At 45.0% G+C, this 20,932-nt stretch overlaps 1 protein-coding gene across 3 annotated transcripts in view; it reads left to right on the plus strand.

Annotated features, from left to right (window-relative positions):
* Positions 1-20,932, plus strand: part of LOC147447898 (Nop53 protein) — a 59,894-nt gene extending 38,962 nt beyond the window's left edge. The window contains exons 9-13 of one of the 3 annotated variants that reach the window (XM_086523800.1): positions 18,750-18,872; positions 18,953-19,019; positions 19,104-19,191; positions 19,544-19,604; positions 20,538-20,932. In XM_086523800.1, coding sequence (XP_086379926.1) covers positions 18,750-18,872; positions 18,953-19,019; positions 19,104-19,191; positions 19,544-19,604; positions 20,538-20,568 — 370 coding nt within the window. In that variant the 3' untranslated portion in view covers positions 20,569-20,932. Of the gene's footprint in view, positions 1-18,749; positions 18,873-18,952; positions 19,020-19,103; positions 19,621-20,537 lie in introns of those variants that run through there. The other 2 variants (XR_015189653.1, XM_086523799.1) reach the window with 2 other exon arrangements.

The raw sequence follows: 20,932 nt of genomic DNA on the forward strand, positions 1-20,932 counted from the left end.
GAAGTACAATCAAAAGTAGGTTTACGCTTCTGTATTTTTGTGACACTATAACCAAAAATGTATTTTGATTTTGTCCTAATGGTGAGCTTTGGCCTTGACAGGACGTTAATCTCTCTCTCTCTCTCTCTCTCTCTCTCTCTCTCTCTCTCTCTCTCTCTCTCTCTCTCTCTCTCTCTCTCTTCAAGTTTAGGGTGACATGAACGTTTCGGGGTTTCGTATTTTTCGAGGTTTCGAGGTTTTTGAAACGTTTCGGAGCTCAAAGAAAGCGAAACATAGGTTTCGTTTGACATGTATGTACCTATAATTATACATTAAATATACATACAAATTTACGTGTCAAGACTCAAGACATGTGAAATACCAAAATCTAGATGTGAGACTTGAGTCACGTGTGAACAAGGTATCGATTTTTTGAGGCGGCCTTTGTACATGGCTTAAACAATCCCCAAATGGGTGGTTTGAGTATATTGGTCAAAAGGGGGTTGTTTTTGCCGTTTAGGGGTTTCAGAGGGGCGAAACATGTTTTTATGTCATTATGGGACTCAAGTTTAGTAGTTTTGTAGTTTTTGTTTGTGTTGCTGTTGATTTCTCGCTTGGAGTGTCCAAGCCTATAACGCTCGCTATCTAGAGTGAACCTTGTCGAGTGGGTAATTCTTTAGGTGATTCACATATTTCGGGTCCTTGTAGGCTTGATCAATCTTTTCATGCACGTATCAACTTGCTGTCAAAATTTTTCCAAAATCTCCTTACTCCTTGGAAAAAGACTTACTCCTATTGGAATCTCCATTGGTTTTCTTTGTTCCTCGTCATAAGCTTGGACACTCCAAGCTAGACAACAACAGCATCCCTGTCACAAAGTGATGACGTGCCTACAAACATCAGAAACCCTAATTTTTACCAGAAACCCTAAAATTCTTGCAAACCCTAATTTCTGCCAAAAACCCTAATATCCGGAAATCGCGGTTTTTTTCTTGAAATTTTGAGCGACGCAAATCTCAGCTTTTTGCTATGATTTGGGAGAAAGAGAGAGAAAAAGAGAACTTTCTTTGTACTAACTCTCATTGAGAGAGAGAGAGAATCTGCTTTTGCTTTCAAGCTTTTGGGGCTCTGCTTTTGGGCATCCCTTGTAATCTTTAAATTAGTGGTGAGGGCCTCACTTCTCAGAGCTCTGGACGCAGAGTTTGAGAGTGAAACCCTAACCGCTCTCTTGTACTTTGATGATTGATTAATACAAAAAGAAATACCGAAAGGGGCGCCAGTCTTTGGGGCCAATATCTCTAGGCACGGAACTCCGCCGGGCCAGTGCAAATCTATTGTGATATGTGAATTGTTTGAAGTGGTTATTTGGTGCTGTCGTGATTGATTCTTGACTTGGAGTGTCCAAGTCTGTTACAAACCCACGAACAGAAACTACAAAATTACTGAACTTGAATAGGTAGAGAGAGAGACGAGGAGAGCCGATACGGAGTGGTGGAGTTTCGTCCTCAAATGCATTGGACCCCAAAAACATTGCTTCGCAAAGGTACGACTCCTCGCGGGTCCTGAGACTCTGTGTCCAGATGCTCTCTCAGAGTGGCTCCGTGTCCTTATAAACAGTACAAGGGATGCTCCCAAAAGCCCTTTCTACAAAAGTACTTGCTTTAAAAGCTCTAGCCTCACAAAGCTCGATGCAAATCAGTCCTGCCATCTCAGCCAACTTTCGCGTTTTGCGGACTCACTGCGACGTCACCAGCGCCGGCTTTTTCGGCTCAGCCTGCCACGCAAGTAGCTCCACACAAAATTTGAAGGTCTTCATTTGCTAGGTTTTAGCCCCCTTCGCGGCCAGTGCTCATAAGTTGGTAGGTGTTAGAGCTCTTGTCCTCGTGGCGCTCCCTGTCACAAATCAGTGACATGGCAGCCATTTGGGCAGGAGAAACCACACACACACCCCCCAGGTGTTGTGTTAAGCATGGCCTAGACATGGGAAGCAGCAGAGCAAAGCACACACACCCTCTCCCTGGCTGGTTGGTCCCGGAACTCACGCTGAATTGCTGACGTGGTGGGCCCGCAAAATCCGGTGCATTTCACGTAAACGTTGACGTGGCTCTGGCTGTATGGAAGCCCGCGTTTTGTGGCAGCTGACGCAGCTTTTGGACTTGTTTTTATCTACGCAATTGAGAGAGAGAGAGAGAGAGAGAGAGAGAGAGAGAGAGAGAGAGAGAGAGAGAGAGAGAGAGAGAGAGAGAGAGAGAGAGAGAGAGAGAGAGAGAGAGAGAGAGAGAGAGAGAGAGAGAGAGAGAGAGAGAACTTTATTAAATTGCTTTATTTTTACTCAAGAGGCTTGAGAGTGAAAGCTTTTGATTTTGGGACAGCTTTTGGGGCTCTGCTTTTGGCATCCCTTGTAAAACCTTTTTAAGTGTGGGCAGGGCTCCCACTTCTCAGAGCATCTGGACGTAGAGTCTGAGAGTGAGACCCTCCCACTCCCTGTACTTTGAGTTGCAGATTAATACAAAAAATACACCGAAAGGGGTGCCAGTCTTTGGGGCCAATATCTCTAGACACCACTCCGCCGGGCCGTGTCGAATCAATTGTGAATTGTGAACTGTTTTGAAGTGAATTTGTGTCGTGTCGCGATAGAATCTTGACTTGGAGTGTTCAAGTCTGTTACAGCGGTATCAGAGCGCGGCCGATTTCTCTTCTACCGGAAAATCCGTTTTTTTTTATGCGGCACTTATGGATTCAGACAAAGATCAATCGACTTCCTCTACATCTGGAGATGCGAGAAGAGATCACGAAGAAGATTCTCACGAGGAGTATGGGCCGCCTCGGCCTACTTAGGCGGAGATTGAAGAGATGGAGTATTGACGATGCAACAAAGATGGTGCTAAATTTTGCGAAGGACCCGAAATTTGCGAAATTTATGACCCAGGCCTCCTTCGACGAGGTGCACTCACAGTGGCGGCAAACCACGGAACCACCCCTCAAACCGGCACTCAAGAAACCTCCTGCTCCAAGGATATTTATAGAGCAAGAATTAGAAGAGGCAGTTGATACACGGATTTCTCAGCTTTTTGATGCGCAGAGCAAAGCCGAAAGCACGACAAAAAGCAGAAGAAAGGCACTTACTTCCCGGGTTATTTGGGTCGTCAGTCTACTTTTGCCTCGGCAAGAAGCAAAAGAAGCATGTGCGATTTGAAGGAGTACTCAGTTCTTCTTCTTCTTCTTCTTCTGACAGTTCTTCTAGCTCCTCTGACTTGAGTGAGGAAGACAGAAAAGGGAAAAAGCGAAGCAAAAAGCAAAGCTTCGGAAAGGGCAAGAAAAAGGCAAAGAAGTCTAAATCTCGCCCAGTTCTACAGTTCTACAGAGGACTCGTCTTCGGATGCTTCGAACTCTGACGACAACAACTTTTATGCAAAGAAGAAGAATTTCTATAAAGCCAACCAGTATGACTTTCTGGAGGATAAAAGCAAGAAAGTCCGAGAGTTTAAAGAAGATGGACAGTCAATTAAATTTGACACGTTTTCTGGATATCGAGATGCTTCGAAGGCTTTGGCCTTCATAGAGCAGTTTGATATAGCTTTCTCTGGAGGTCGTTACTCAGAGCACTCCTAGATTCGGAGGGCTACCTCTTACTTCAAGGGAAATGCTTGAACTTGGTGGTCCACGCTTCTATTGAACAAGACATCGCCAGTTAAATGACTGAAATTTAAAAGGCTTTTTATTTCTTCTTGGCTGACTCGAGAGTATGAACGCGACATACGAACTGCTTGGAACCATCTTCGGATGACCAAGAAGGATACATTGGACGCATATTGTGAGAGACTTTGGAGCTCTTTTCTACCAGCCTCTTCATTTAAGAAGATCTCGTTTAAAGAACAAATTGAGCAGTTTACCTTGGGTCTGCCTACATAGATCCGAGATAATTGCTTATGGCAAAAGTCAGATTCCATTCAGGATCTGATCAGTCATGCAAAACGGGGTTTTGCCATTCATTCAGGCATTTTGACCTACCCCACATATGAAATCATGACGCAAAGGACCGAACAGACTTCGAATAATGAAAGTAGAAAGTGGAAGAGAAACCCAAAAAAGAAAGAAAGGGATGCACGACCCAAGCTCGCTCTTTGAGAGAGAGCTCTCTACATCAAAGAGGGGAAGTGCTTTGGATGCGGGGAAACTGGGCATATCTCCGCGAAGTGCCCTAAAAAGGCATCGAAAGAACATAACGACAAAGATGAAGACAAGCCTAAGGGTTCAAATGCAGTTGAGGAACGTGGACGAAACGGCAAGATGAAAGCAAGATTGGTTCCAGATTGCATGGGTACGGACCCAAGCACGATTGACGAGAGTACAAAACTTTGCCGAGCTTGGGGTAAAGTGAAAGACCAAGAAGCCATGCTTTTCTTTGATGGAGGAGCCAAGGCCAACTTCATTTCACGTGAATTGGCGGCACGGCTCGAGATCACACCCGATCGAATGGGACCACTAGCAGAGGTAGTTCTAGCGGCACCCGGTAAGGACGTAGCCATTACACCTCTCATTGGCAAACTTCGGTTGCATTGTCAGGGGTACTTGGGGCACGAGGACTTCTACATAATGCCCTTGGAAGGTTGTGATGTGCTCCAGGGAATTCCCCGGTACCACAAGAACAACGCCGTGGTCGACTTTCGGGCGAGAAAAGCGACTTTGACCACAGAGAAGGGCAGAACCATTGTACTCGATGTAAAACTTAAGGGCGAGTCTGTCTCTATTGTATCGGCTTCGGCCATTTCAAAATTAATGAAATCCAGTCTGTTTGTTTACTCGGTCTTCTTGAGAGAGATGAATGATGAGAATAGGACAAATATGTCTGAACCATTGTACTTGATGTAAAACTTAAGGGCAAATCTATCCCTATTGTATCGGCTTCGGCCGTTTCAAAATTAATGAAATCCAGTGTGTTTGTTTACTCGATCTTTTTGAAAGAGTTGAATGACGAGAATAGGACAAATATGTCTGAACTTTATAAAGAACGCCAAGATTTTCTCCACACTCATGCCGATTGCTTCTCAGAGGGCCTGCCAGGCGAGCTACCACCCGCTCCTCTTGAGGATCATACCATTGATCTGATACTTGGAAGCACACCACCGAACCGGCCACCTTACCGTGTGAGCCGAGCCTAGAACGAAGATATTATGAACTAAGTCAAAGACCTCTTGGAAAAGGGTCTTGTCCAGCCTAGTACTTCACCATACTTCTCTCCAGTGTTGGTTTTGAAGAAAGACGGATCTTGGAGAATGTCCATCGATTATAGAGCTCTCAACAAAATCATCATCAAGAACCGATTTCCGATTCTTAGGATCGATGATATTCTTGACTGACTAGAGGGATCCTCGTGTTTTAGCAGGATCAATTTGAAGAGTGGATATCATTAGATTCCAATCGTGCCGGGAGATGTCTACAAGATAGCTTTTCGGACGACTTTTAAGCTATTTGAGTTTTTGGTGATGCCTTTTGGCCTAACCAATGCTCCTGCAACATTTAACCGGATGATGGACATGATTGTTTGAGAGTACAGATTATTTGTTGACACTTTCTTTGACGACATCATTGTTTTCTCCAAGGATGAGGTATAACATAGAGAACATCTTGTACAGGTCTTTTAGGCATTACGAGATCACAAGTTGGTGATTAATGCGAAGAAAAGTGAATTTTTCCTACCCGAGATACACTTTTTGGGACATTGTCTCAGCAGCAGGAGTGCAGATGGACCCAGCCAAGATAGAGACTATTTGTGATTGGCCCGATTTGAAGAATGTCCATGAAGTTAGAAGCTTCTTTGGCTTGTGTTCGTACTACAGGCGGTTTATTAGAAAGTTTGCAGAGGTTGCTTCCTCTTTGCATATTTTGACACAGAAAGGAGTTCCTTTCTTGTGGGGACGGTGGACCCACGGAGGGGACTGCCTTTTAGACATTGAAAGCTACATCTAGCAGCTCATTTTCCCTAATAGGTAGCTCTAATCCACGCAAACACCTCTTGTGAAGTCAAAAATCTACACATTGCCTCAACATAGAAGAGAAAAAGGCAGGGGGCAAGAGGCCAGCCCTGTCTAGCCCAAACTTTGTCCAAAGCGCAACCACCCGCTCTCTGAGCTCCGTATCGAGTAGAATCCTCTCTGGAATGCGCAACATGGCACTCCCACTCCTCTGTCTGTTTGCCACAGTAAGAATCACGGATGCATGATTTGAAAAGGTAGTCCTTGCCAAAATACATACATATCCTCCCATGTCACATATGTGGTCACTAGCGTAGAAGTGATCTATCCGAGAAAGTTTCACGCCCTGCCAGACATTTGAAATTGTGAAGACATAAACGCTCCCAAGTTGCCAACTCAGCCCCGTGCACAGTATCGTGGTTGCCTCCAATCCTATCCGAGGGGTCCTCCAACATGTTGAAGTCCCTTCCAACACACCACTGCTTTGCATGAGACAAAGATTCCACAATGTGTGACCAAAACTCAGCTCGTGAACTCGCATGGTTGGCCGCATAGGTGTTCAAGAAGCCCATAAGGTTGCCGTGAATGTGCATAGTAACCCATTGGGTCCTACTTGGCACAAAAATACCTCTGCTCACAATATCTTGCTGCCATGAGTCCGCAGTAATCATACATACATCTCCCTGGATGCCTCGAGGCCCAAAAGCAGCCGACCAAGAGGTCTCATAGCGGCCACCTAGAATCTGACCACGTCTTATGCGGCTCTCACAAAGATGATGCTCTTGAAGCTTAAGTATATCAATCATACCACCCACAAGGCATCTCATAAGCTCTTGACGCAAGCGACCCCTCTTGCGACGAAACTGGGATCCACCTAAATCCTGCACATTTCATGAGACAATCCTCATGGGATCAATGAGAGAAGATCGATGCTGCAACAATAGCCAATCTTGCAATCTTCGAGACTGGCTTGGATGGGGAGTAATCCGCATCTGAGCGACCCCGTGATAGGCGTGTCTGTAGTGACTGTCCACCAACCCAAGCCCAAGAAGAGCTTGCAGTCCGTAGGGCTACATCCACTGTCCAGAAATCCTCACGTACAAATTGTCACAAACCTGTGATGTGGCAGCGAGTACGCATACACACACACACACCCCTTGGCTGGAACAATCGCAAAAAATGGGACGGGTGGACAATGCTGACGTGGCACTGCCGTATGATCTCCCCCGAAATTGCGGCAGCTTGTACGGACAGCCACGTGGCAGCAGCTGTACGGATTTCCCTACGCCAAAAGGGGCTTGCTTTTTCTACGCAAAAAGGGGCTGATTTTCCTACGCAAGGCTTGATGAAAATCCTACGCTAATGTTGCTTTTCTGGCTACGCAATTGGCAAGAGAAAGAGGAGAGAGAGAGAGAGAGAGCTTTGCTTTAATTTTTACAAGCAAAGCTTGTGAGAGGCTTTTGATTTTGAAGCTTTTGGGGCAGTGCTTTTAGCATCCCTTGTAAATCTATATATTAGTAGTTTGGGCTCTCACTTCTCAGAGCATCTGGACACAGAGTCTGAGAGTGAGTCCCGACTACTCGCTTGTACTTTGAGTTGTAGATTAATACAAAAAGAAATACCGAAAGGGGTGCTAGTTTTTGGGGCCAATATCTCTAGGCACGGAACTCCGCCGGCGGGCCAGTGTCGAATCAATTGTAAACTGTGAATTGTTTTGAAGTATATTCTTGTGGTGTCGCGGTAGAATCTCGACTTGGAGTGTCCAAGTCTGTCACAGTGGTATCAGAGCACGACCGATTTCTCTTCTATGGAAAATCCAATCCTTTTTATGCGGCACCTATGGCTTCACACGGAGATCAGTCGACTTCCTCTGCATCCGGAGTGCTGGAAAAGATCACAATTAAGATTCACGCGAGGAGTACGGCCCGCCTCGACCTACTCAGGCGGAGATCGAAGAGATGGAGAGTCGACGATTGATCGGCGATCCAACAAAGATGATGCTAAATTTTGCCAAGGACCCGAAATTTGCAAAATTTATGAGCCAGACCCCCTTCGACGAGGTGCATGCATAGTGGCGGCAGACCACAGAACACCCCTCAAACTGGCCCTGAAGAAACCTCCTACTCCAAGGATGTATACAGAGCAAGAATTAGAAGAGGTGGTTGATGCACGAATAGCTCAGCTTTTTGACGCGTAGAACAAAGCAGAAAAACACGACAAAAAGCAGAAGAAAGGTGTTGACTTCCCGGGTTATTTGGGTCACCAGTCTACATTTGCATTGGCAAGAAAGCAGAAGAAGCGTGTTCGGTTTGAAGGAGTACCCAGTTCTTCTTCTTCTTCTTCTTCTTCTTCTTTGAGTTCTTCTAGCTCCTTTGACTCGAGCGAAGAAGACATAAAGGGCAAAAAGCGAAGCAAAAAGCAAAGCTTCAGAAAGGGCAAGAAAAAGGCAAAGAAGCCTAAATCTCGCCCCGTGATTGACAGTTCTACAGAGAACTCGTCTTCAGATAGTTCGGACTCTGACGACAGCAGCTTTTATGCAAAGAAGAAGAATTTTATAAAGCCAACCAGTATGACTTTCTGGAAGATAAAAGCAAGAAAGTGATGACCAAGAAGGATACAGTGGACGCTTATTGCGAGAGATTCTAGAGCTCTTTTCTACCCGCCTTTTCATTTAAGAAGATCTCGTTCAAAGAACAGATTGAGCGGTTTACCTTGGGTCTTCCTACAGAGATCCGAGATCACTGCTTAGAACAAAAGTCAGCTTCCACATAGGAGTTGATGAGTCATGCAAAACGGGGTTTTGCCATTTACTCATGCAGTTTGACCTACCTCACAGATGAAATCATGACGCAAAGGGCCGAACAGGCTTCGAAAAATAAAAGTAGAAAGAGGAAGAGCAACCGAGAAAAGAAAGAAGAGGATGCACGATCAAAACTCACTCCTCAAGAGAGAGCTCTCTACATCCAAGAGGGGGAGTGCTTTGGATGTGGGGAAACTGGGCATATCTCTGCGAAGTGCCCTAAAAAGGCACCGAAAGAATAGAACGACCAGGACGATGAAAGGCGTGAGAGTTCGAGAGCAGTTGAGGAACGTGGAAGAAAGGAAAGATGAAAATAGGACTGGTTCCAGATTGCGTGGATACTGACCCCAGCACGATGGACAAGAGTACAGAACTTTGCCGAGCTTGGGGCAAAGTAAAAGACCAAGAAGCCCTGATCTTCTTTGATGGAGCAGCCAAGGCCAACTTCATTTCACCTCAATTGGCGGCGCGGCTCGGGATCACACCCGATTGGATGGGACCACTAGCAAAGGCAGTTCTAGCGACACTCGGCAGGGATGTAGCCATTACACTTGTCATTGGCAAACTTTGCATTGTAAGGGGTATTTGTGGCATGAGGACTTCTACATAATGCCTTTGGAAGGTTGTGATGTCCTCTTGGGAATTCCCTGGTACCACAAGAACAATCCTGTGGTGGACTATCGGGCAAGAAAAGCGACTTTGACCAGAGAGAAGGGTAGAACCATTGTACTCGATGTAAAACTTAAGGGCGAGTCTGTCTCTATTGTATCGGCTTCGGCCATTTCAAAATTAATGAAATCCAGTCTGTTTGTTTACTCGATCTTCTTGAGAGAGATGAATGATGAGAATAGGACAAATATATCTGAACTTGATAAAGAACGCAAAGATTTTCTCCACACTCATGCGGATTGTTTTTCAGAGGGCCTGCCAGGTGAGTTACCACCCGCTCGTCCTGAGGATCATACTATTGATATGATACCTGGAAGCACACCACTGAACCGGCTACTTTACCGTGTGAGCTGAGTCCAGAACGAAGAAATTATAGAACCAAGTGAAAGACCTCTTGGAAAAGGGTCTTGTCCAGCCTAGTACTTCACCGTACTGCTCTCTAGTGTTGTTGGTTTTGAAGAAAGACATATCTTGGAGAATGTGCATCGATTATAGAGCTCTCAACAAAATCACCATCAAGAATAGATTTTCGATTCCTAGAATCGATGATATACTTGACCGACTTCATGGATCCTCGTGCTTTAGCAAGATCGACTTGAAAAGTGGATATCATTAGATTCGAATCACGTCGGGAGATGTCTACAAGACAGCCTTTCGGACAACTTTTGGGTTATTTGAGTTTTTGGTGATGCCTTTTGGCCTAACTAACGCTCCTGCGACATTTGACCGGATGATGGACATGATTTTTCAAGAGTACAGACTATTTGTTGGCACTTTCTTTGACGACATCATTGTTTTCTCCAAGGATGAGGCAGAACATAGAGAATATCTGCTTCAGGTCTTTCAAGCATTACGAGATCACAAGTTAGTGATTAATGCGAAGAAAATTGAATTTTTCTTACCAGAGATACACTTTTTTAAGACACATTGTCTCAGCAGTGGGAGTGCAGATGGACCGGGCCAAGATAGAGACTATCCGTGATTGGCCCGATTTGAAGAATGTCCATGACGCTAGAAGCTCCTTGGGATGGTGCTCGTACTACAAGCAATTCATTAGAAAGTTTGCAGAGGTTGCTTCCCCTTTGCATATCTTGACACAGAAAGGAGTCCCTTTCTCGTGGGGACCCACAGAGGTGACTGCCTTTCTGAAATTAAAAGAGAAATTGACTATGGGACCTGTTTTGACTTTGTCGGACTTGCAGAAGTCATTTGAAGTATATTGTGATGCTTGTGGTCGTAGTTTGGGTGCGGTCTTAATGCAAGAAGGCCATGTCATTGCCTATGAAAGCCGATTGTTCTCAAGGCCAGAATTGACAGCACAGATTTATGAGAGAGAGCTTTTGGCGGTTATCCACGCGCTTACTCAGTGGCGACATTACCTACTCGGAGCGGATTTTACCGTCTTCACAAACCATCAGAGTTCACGCTACTTCTTGTCACAGAAGCAGCTATCAGAAAAGCATATGCGGTGGACGAACATCTTGTCACAGTTTCACTTCCAAATTGTCCATGTGCAGGGACAAAAGAATTTGGTCCCATATGCTTTGTCTCGAAAGACGTTGGTTCTGGCTATTTCCGCGATACATCATAGGAGCTTCGAGGATATGGTCGATCAGTATGCCACAGATACAGATTTTGTAGACATTTTCACACGGATATGGGAGGGGAGACATTAGCGGGATATTCCATTCAGGATGGCTACTTGATGAGGAAAACCATGTTGTGCGCTACGCAGCCGTTGAGGGAAAAGGTTATGACCGAGTGTCACTGTCCACCTTTATGGGTCACCGTGGCATTGCTACCACCTTGAAAGGGGTAGAGAGATACTTCTTTTGGCCGAGACTCAAAAAGGATGTGGACGAGTTTGAGCGCAGTTGCTTGGTATGCCAAAAGGTCAAGTTTGACAGGCATAAAGCACAGGGATTGTTATAGCCTTTACCCATGCCCATCCGCCCTTGGGAAAGTATTGCAATGGATTTCATTTTTGATCTCCCGAGAACACAGAGTGGTCACGATGGTATTTGGATTGTTATTGATAGATTTAGCAAGCAGGCTCATTTCATTCCAGTGAAGAAAACAGTCAAGCCGCATCACTTAGCGAGACTGTTTTTGGCTTAGATCTTTAGATTACATGGCATGCCCGAGACGATAGTCTCCGACCCGGACCCCAGATTCACAAGTTTGTTTTGAAAGGCTATTTGGGAGAACATTGACACGCGGTTGCAATTCTCGTCATCTTTCCACCCGCAGATTGACGGGCAATCTGAGATTGCTAATTCAGTGGTACTAGAGTTATTGAAGTCTTACATCTGGGATCAGAAGACTCAATGGGAAAAGTAGTTACCTTTGGTGGAATTTGCCTACAACAACACGATACACTCTTCGACGGGGAAGGCGCCATTTGAGATTATTGAACGTGCTCCGAAGGTTCCACCCTTCCTAAGCACGAAAGATAAGATTTTTGAAGCCGATGAGTACACGCGCGACTTGGACACGGCTTTTGCCAAGGTTCGCGAGGCTTTGTTGAAATCTCAAGAAAGACAGAAAAAGGCAGCAGATCGCCATTGTCGCGATTTGAAATTAAAGGAGAATGATTGGGTGCTCTTACGTTTTGAGAAGGCATGCCTGAGAAAGAAAAAGGGAAAGGAGATGCTTGTTCCAAAGCTTAGTATGCGATACTACGGACCTTTCCAGATCTCCAAAAAGATAAATGATGTCTCTTTCCGACTGAAACTGCCCGGAACTTGGAGGATTCACAATGCTTTTCATGTGAGTCTCTTGAAGCCTTTTAAAGGTGATATGCGTGAAGATGGGGAGCGTGATGAGCAACCCGAAGTGGAAGAAGACGAGGAGATCCTTGTTCCAGAATAGATATTGGCACATAAGGACAGAAAGATTAAGGGTAAAGTGATAAGGCGGTTCTTGGTTAATTCAAGAACTATCCTACATTGGATGCAAAGTGGATGGAGGAGGAGGAACTAGCAGATACTCTTCAGATTGTGAAACTTTATCTTGAAGCTTTTGGTTTAGCATAGTCTATTCCAAATGGAATCCCGAATTAAGCTTCGCCGGATATTTGGTGCACTGGGTATGCACAAGAGGGGAGTTACTTCCCTCCTTTGTCAACAGATGCCTCGATTTTTGAATACTAGAGTCACTGATGTCTCTTTGAGCTTCAGGGATACGGAGAGCTGACAGTATTCTGCTGTATGACTTTATGAAATGGAATTCCGGAAAACTTGATACTGATTTGTTCTTGACTTGTTTAAGTGCAGGAACTGATAGACGAAATGACTGCAGCATTTTGGTCCGAATGATCTCGATAGACATGATTGCAATAAGGATTAGTCAATCGAGCATCTATAAGGTCTTGAGTTGATCTAGATGCGATTGCTAATTGCATTGCCGATAAATCATGGTCTGAGATCCAAATGAATGTTGAATGTGATTTGTCCTGTGATGTCGTGTGATGTGACGGTCGATTTGGTACATGTGCTAGATGTGTGTTCCTAGTGCGTCGGTACTAACAGTCAGTGTCTGCTAAGACAGTTTATGGCTTCTGTCTGTTTTGCAGGCGTAATCGAGGACAATTACAATGCTTTCAATAGGGGGGTATGTCACAAACCTTTGGCAACCAATACTCATCACACACACCCCTTGGTAGGAACAGTCCCGAAAAATGGGATAGATGAAAAATGGTGATGTGGCACTGTCGTACGATCCCCCCGGCAATTGCGGCAGCCTATACGGACATCCATGTGGGAGCAGCTGTACGGATTTCCCTACGCCAAAAGGGGCCTGCTTTTTCTACACAAAAAGGGGCTGATTTTCCTACGCAAGCTTGATGAAAATCCTACGCTAATGTTGCTTTTCTGGCTACGCAATTGGCAAGAGAAAAAGGAGAGAGAGAGAGAGAGCTTTTGTAAAGGAGGTCACGCACCTCGCCTTTGCTGGGACGGCTGCTAATAATCTTGCAGATGACAAAGGTGCCTTGAAGGCGCTCCACCTTTGTTAGAAGGCTTGCTTGCGCTGATGCCAACAAAGCAAGTCGGATGGCTGGTTCGGTGGGGTCGGGCGAGGTGACTTCATCTAAGTCCCTCTGTGGTGAAGCACAAGCCTCCATCTGTGTCTTGCTATTGCGGGGGAAGCAAAAGGGGCGAATTGTAACAATTTTGGACACCCCAAGTTGGAAATCTGGCACGGCACACGAGAGAATCACTTAAATTACTTCACAAACTTTTATCACAATTTAGTAGAGTCGACACAACCTGACATAGTTCCGTGCCCCGAGGTATTGGTGTAACCGGCCTGTATGATCCAAAAAGGGCGGTAGACTTTACTTTAAACCTTGATTTAGCTTTCACCCATTATTAGTCGTCTATTATACCTGCGCTATAGTGACACAAGAGAGGGGAATGGGATACAGATGCTAGAATGCACCTGTATGAGAAGACCGACACCAGATTGGCCCCTAATTTAGGCGCCCCTTCCGGTATTTCTTTATTGTTTAAAAGAGGGAATATACGCTATGGTTCTTTCCGAGCTGCCCCGCACAACCTTGGCTGAATTTTGACTGTTCTGGCTTGATTTCGGCAGCATAACTGTACTGGAACCCTTCACAATAAGTATTCCCACACATTGGCCGACTTTCCCGACGCATACGGGCACTTTGCAAAACCTGGCGAGAATCTGCAGCAAGCTGAATTCTCTGTTTTCAGCCCTGAAAATGCGCCTGATCACCTGTACAGCGGTCCCCTTGCATCCCCGAACCTCCTGGGGGTATTAGGGTCTGTTTAGGGCCAAAACCCTAAACCTGCAAAAATACACAGCAGGCTGTAATTTACTGTTTCGGGCTCCGTTTCGCATGCCGGTTGCATCCGTAGCAAGTCCTCGAGCTCTCGCACCTGTAGGGCTACTTGCCCTTTGAATCGGACGAGATTTCTGGCGTGAAACCTCTCCGAATTCACTTGTACCTGCGGGGGGATTAGCCGCTAGCTAATCCAGTACCTGTGCAAGAGGCTCTTGCCTCGGCAATCGCGCATGAACCCACACAACTGTACATTGGTCAAATGAAGAGCCCACTAGTGGGGCATAACATACTGCCAAAGGGGAGAGAGAGGGCAGTGCGTAGCGTGCAGGGCATCACTCCTGGCACCGCACTGTACATAGGAGGGAAAGCAAGCACTCCATAGCTCTCAACCTGTGACAATTTTTGCAAAACAGCCCCTCCTCTCTTCAAATTCAGTGCCAACTCTCTCTTGCATTAGAAACTGCACCAGTATGTGCCACTTGACACATTTACAAGCATTTTCCCGTTTCGGGGTTGCCGCCTAAAAATCTCCCAACCGGTTGCCCAGTTGACTTCACGGCAGAGTAAGAAAATGTTCCCCTTGTCATTCCGGAGGTAATGACGCCAACACATTTTCAGGTCCGAAAATAGCAGTTCCCTAAATTTTAGGAGATGCTGCCATTGTATCTTTCTAGGTCATCCGACCCTCTTTGTACACTGCGGCCACATCTAGAACTGAAATGTAGCCTCTGTAGCAAAGGATTCCACTTTGGCTAGTCAATGACCCCACTTGGCTAACCATAGTCCTTGTCCAACCTTAGTGCTCTTTTGCCCTCAGGCATGGACTCCCTCTGGACAGTTCCACACTAGCTATGCAATGCAAGGCAGTTAGATTTCCCGAGGGGTGTTTCCAAAAAGTGAAAGTAAATAGATAATAAGAAAGAAATCAACAAAAAGGATAGATATTAGTCACACGCTGGTGACAATTGGCCCCAAAATCTAGCGCCCCTTTTGGTATTTATTTTCATATTAATGCTTGAGCAAAGTTACAATTCCCGCTGGCCCTCTTTGCTAAGATGCTCGTCAACAAATCGAGGAAAAAGAGTGGCCTTGGGTTCTTATTTAAAGGCCCTTGGCCATTCAAACTCAAAAGTAGTACATGAAAAGCTACATCTCAAAAGCTAATGGCCCAAAAGCAACCAACGAAAATCACGGAAACCCGTACAACTTGCCATGTGGCACTGCCAGTGCATTTTGCGGAGATCCGTACTGTTGTCACGTCAGCATGTCAATGCAATCTGCGGAGATCCGTACAATTGTCCATGTCAGCATGTCAGCGGGTTTTTCGGGAGCCATAGTTACCTGAAACGGGAACGGGGAACGAGAGGGTCCGGAACGGGACAAGAACGGGGGGAGGAGGGGGCTGGGAACGGTCGACTAAAGTAAGGCTTGAATCACCTCCATTCAACTTAGTCCCAAATCAACTCAACCCCAAAACTACCCCCAAACCTGTCCTTAAACTGCCCCAAATATGTCCCTCAAACAACCCCAAATCTATCTCCAAATGTTTACTTTTTTGCCCCAAATGCCTACTTTTCTCCGTTCCACCCCGCATTCTGCCATGTTTCTGGAACACCGTTCCAGCTACACCCCATTCCGGAACGACATTCTGTTCACGACTCCGTTTCGGGAACGAGACTCGTTCGGAATGCCGTTTCGGAACGTTTGGGTTGCGTTTCGTTCATTCCTTGTTACAATGCCGGGAGCTTCCGTATACTTCTGCCACATCATCAGGAGTGCCACGTCATCAGTGTGTGACCTCCTTTTGAAAGAATTGTAATCGTCCTCGATTACGTGTGCAAAATCAGACATAAGCCATAAACCAATGTAGACACTGACTCTAAGTACCGACGCACTAGACGACACAAATCCAGCACTTGCACAAAGATGACAGTCACACCACATTCAAATCATATCACATAGAGTCCATTTAGATCTAGAACCATGATTCCTGACAACGTGTTTAGTAATCGCATCTAGATCCACACCGGACCTCACTGATGTCGGATTAACTCCATAGATTTCTCAAGACCGAAATGTTGCAATCATTTTGTCAATCATTCCATCTTTCAATCCTGCACTTAAAAACAATCACATGTGTGAGTAATTAAAAATCAGATTCATTTCCGGGAATTCGAGTTCATCAATCACACATTGAGTTCATACTGAACAGAGTGTTTCAATCATTTAGTCTAGTCATCTTATCGCTGTGTAACCATCTCATCCCTTAGGAACTCTTCATGCACTCACCACAATATCCAGTCACATCAATCATTATCAATCATCATCATCATTCAAAATTCATGATTCTTATCGTGATCTGGTTCATTCTGGGGGTGTCATCGTTGCAGATTGCATTCAAATGCAAATTCCTTAGCATTTCATTCTCGATGTTCACCTGCTATCTGTACACAAGTGACAAGAACTTCCAAAAACATCAATTCCACATGCTGAAATTTTCTGCAGAAACCCTAACTTTCCAAAATTGTCGGATATAAAATCTGTTCGTGTCAAAGCGTAGAGCTTGTTGAGAGGATCAACTTTGCCTTTTGTCACATTTCCAAATTCTCAACCGTCGAAGAGATTTTTAAAAGTCTCTTATGGCTTATGCCTTGTAAGACAGAGCGCGCCCGATGCGCGATGAAGTAAGGGTGGGAGTGGCTAATAAGTCTTGATCAAATTTCCTATAAACTTTGGACCGGTATGCTTCAAGAAAGCACACGCGTGAAGCTCTGATACCACTGTAACGAATTTGGACACCCGAAGTCAAAAATCTGGCACGACACACGAGAGAATCACTCTAACTACTTCACAAACTTTATCACAATTTAATAGAGTCGGCACGGCCCGGCGTAGTTCCATGCCCGGAGGTATTGGCCCCAAAATTTGGCGCCCCTTTCGGTATTTATTTTATTATTAATGCTTGAGCAAAGTTACAATTCCCACGGGCCCTCTCTGCTTAGATGCTCGTCAGCAAACCGAGGAAAAAGAGTGGTCTTGGGCCTTGGCCATACAAACTCAAAAGCAGTACATGAAAAGCTACAACTCAAAAGCTACTGGCTTAAAAGCAGCAAACGGAATTCACGGAAATCCGTACAGCCTGCCGCATGGCGCTGCCAGCGCATTTCGCGGAGATTCGTACTGCTGCCACGTCAGCATGCCAGTGCAATCTACGGAGATCCGTACGGTTGTCCACGTCAGCGGGGTTTTCGGGAGCGTCTGTACACTTCTGCCATGTCATCAGTTTGTGGCACGAACTCTTGCTGAAGAGTCAGGCGAGAAACAATCCTGAGCCTGGTCTAGCGGGGAGAGGGGAAACGAATTCAAGTGAGAGGTGCGAGAGAGAATGCGGGCTTGGGAGGGGGGGTGCTAGGCGAGGAGGGCAGGATGGCAACGATGAGGGAGGTTGCAGCAGCAGCGAGCGCATTCCTAGGAGTAGAAGTTGGTTCGAGCAGGAGAGGGTTGATGTGTGTAGCCAGGCTCGCTGTTTTTGTGATCCCAGCCCCCTATTTCATATCACCAGCCTGTGAGTGCCCCATTGTAAAGGTCTCATATAGATTGATGGTCAGTGTTCACTTGTTCCGCCTTGCACCTTTTTTAGTAGTCCACCGATTTAAACTTGTTTCCCTTTACGTGGCAGGAAATTTCGCCTTCGTGTTTCATGCCCCAGCATTGTAAATTGAAGCTCTGATACCATGACTCTTGGATCTTGAGTCGTCATGAAACAAACGATTCAAGATGGTGCCTCTTGCTTGCTCCTGACTCGTCCAAGTCCAAGTGGCCTGGCATTGCTCATTGTACTGGCTTGAGTGCTGTCGTCAAACTCATTTGGTGGCCAACCCCCCTTCCCAGTCCGTAGTCCAAGTGGTCACCCAAAACAGCATAGCAGGCCCACGATGATGGGTGGTAGATGTGCATTGTTTCCCTTCGTATAATCGAGCCACCTATAAACAGTAGATTGTGATTAGGATGCCCATGCTGTAATTTTCTGTCAAGCTATTGCAATGAGAGATCGAACAACAGCCTGTCTCTATGGCCTAGCTGCAGCTGTGGCAATGAACGGGTGGTCCCTCTTCCACATCTTCGTCGTCAACCTGAACAAGAAGTTAAAAGTGGCCAAACCAAAGCTTGTTCAGACCAGCTTAAGATATAGGTAGAGTTGTCTGAATAGTTGCGCTTAGATGCTCTCTAGGTCTTTCTGATTCAGACATACCTTAGGAGAGTGCTTTTAGAAATTGCGTTGAGTGTTTGTAAATTTTTTTAATTTTCTAACCATTCTTTGTGGTGTCCAATCTCACCATTTTCACTGCTTCAAATACACATGATTGCAATACTTACATTACAAACAGGAAATATGCAGGCGTGGAACTCCAAAAATCATGGGCTCAAACTTAAAAGTCATATACATTACATATCTGCTTGCTATTGAATCTATGTGGATGTGTTAATTTACTATTATAGTTTTCATGATGTCCAGGTTGAATGAAATAAAGAAAGATGTTGAGAAGGAACAAGAAGACAAGCAGAAAGATTTGATGCGGCGGACAGTTTCAAAGCGGGAAAAACAAGAAAAGGGCCCTCCCCGGCTTGGAAAGCTAAGGTAAACACGTGAAAAACAGAGGTGGTGGTTTTTCAGTATCCATTGCAGTCATATTTACCCTGGCTTTGTTGGTATTCTAGATATCAACCTGGGCCTCTGCAAGTACTTCTGTCTGAGGAAGTGACTGGCTCAATGCGCAAGCTGAAGGTATAAGCACGGTTTCCAAATGACATTTTCCAGAAATGAGTGAATAATACATGCCTTATGTGGGACCTTGCAATCCTTGTGCAGGGGTGTTATGACCTTGCCAAGGACAGGTACAATAATCTTCAGCGGTGTGGCCTTATTGAACCCCGCCAGCCTGCAAAGAGAAGAGCACGTAAGAAGCGGATACAATATGAGCAAGGGAGCAAGGGCCACTTGGAGCGTGAGATGCAGAGTGCAGCACAGGGAAGGACTTGAAATTTGGGCCTTGCTATTAAAACAGCATCAAGTGGCTATCAATGGCCGGGGAGTTATTTGTGCATGCTTTACTACACGGAAACTGGCCAGCGTTTAGCCATATGTCTAAGCTAATTTGCAGTAAACATGGAATTCCTTAAACATATGTTAGAGGTGGAAATGTAATTTTGATGAATAGAGTGCCCAAAGCGGAAGGGTGAAGTCTAGGATTGCTCCAAGCATACAAAGGGTACCTACAAGTGGAGCTTGAAGATTGTCTTGTGAGGAAGTTCAGGCGCTATTGGAGAGGAAGTATTGCAATGAGGATGTAGAAAGACGAACAGGATTAAGGTGTGATGTCTGCACATTTGTGTCTTTGTGGAGAGAGAGGGAGAGAAACAAAAATAGTAAGGAAGCTTCATTATTGTCTTCTAGAGGCCGAATTCGGCTTATGAGAAAAGGAGATACATGTCTCGTCGGGGTTCACAAAAAGACAATTGCTGAAAATTAACCCCGCCACAAAGCAGAATAGACTGAAATTGGGGTATGTGTATATGTATATTAGGGGTGACGGGGATAGAGCTCTAACTCTAATGAGGACCTGCTCTACTATGCTATTGTTTACTATTCACGAAATAGGATAAAGGATTAGTAGGTCCGAGTAAGATAAGCAGAAAATAAGACAATGAAATGATAGTAGTAGCTGTATAATACAATGTATATTAATAGAGGATAGCCAAAAGCATTGATAAATAGAAGTAATACAAAGCTGTGGAAGTTATGTGCATTGCTAGCGCTTTTGGGAGTTTGCCTATAAAGAGCGCGCACGCGTGTGTGTGTGTAGGAGACTGGATTTAGTTTTTGAAATTATGGACAATTTGACCAGTATATCCCCCCTCCTGTCTCTCTCTTCTATCGGAACATGACATAAAATGGAAGAATGTGATTTAAAGCTAAAAGAGTAGTATGTTTAGAGCAATGCTTGCATCTAAAGCTTCAGTTTAGCATAGATAGAGATTTTTGCTACAATTTTTGAAGAGGACCAAGTATAAGTGCTCACATCTCAACTGTGGTTTAGAAGCGGACACTGTAGGTGTACATAGACTAGTTAGTTCAAGGTCTGTGGAGTATTCCAAGTATACACTTGCATCTAGGTAAACTGCGGTCAAGGTATCGTGGACTATAGACAAAAATTGAGGATTTAGGATAAAGCACATTCAAGTTGGTTAAAGTTCTGGAGTCCATTAATAAATGGGTTTAATTTTTGTTTTTCCTTGGTTGTAGATGTCGAAACACACATCAAAAGGCTCATTAGACATGGTGGAATCATCCGTGATGTGGGATACATTCAAAAGGCCAGAAATTTGTAGAGTCCAGATTCAATTTAGACCGAAGAGGAGTCTCAAGTACATTTCAAATATAAATATTTGATAAGTATTGTGTGTCACCTTTACAATTTTTAAGAGTGGAATGAAATTGAAGGTCAAATACATTCTTTGGCTGTATGTGACACACATGGTGCAGAATGTTAATTGAATTTCTTGAATGGAATACAATTGCCAGCAAATGTAGATTCTCCGCGAATGTCGGGACAGCTGTACGGCCATAAAAGTGTCAAGATAGCACAAGGCAATATCCACATGTGGGGAGTTTCTTTTAATCATTGTTTATTGCGAGAA

This window comes from Adiantum capillus-veneris, chromosome 11 (assembly GCF_014529385.1).
Source record: "Adiantum capillus-veneris isolate H3 chromosome 11, ASM1452938v2, whole genome shotgun sequence".
In the NCBI taxonomy this organism is placed as follows: Eukaryota; Viridiplantae; Streptophyta; class Polypodiopsida; order Polypodiales; family Pteridaceae; genus Adiantum; species Adiantum capillus-veneris.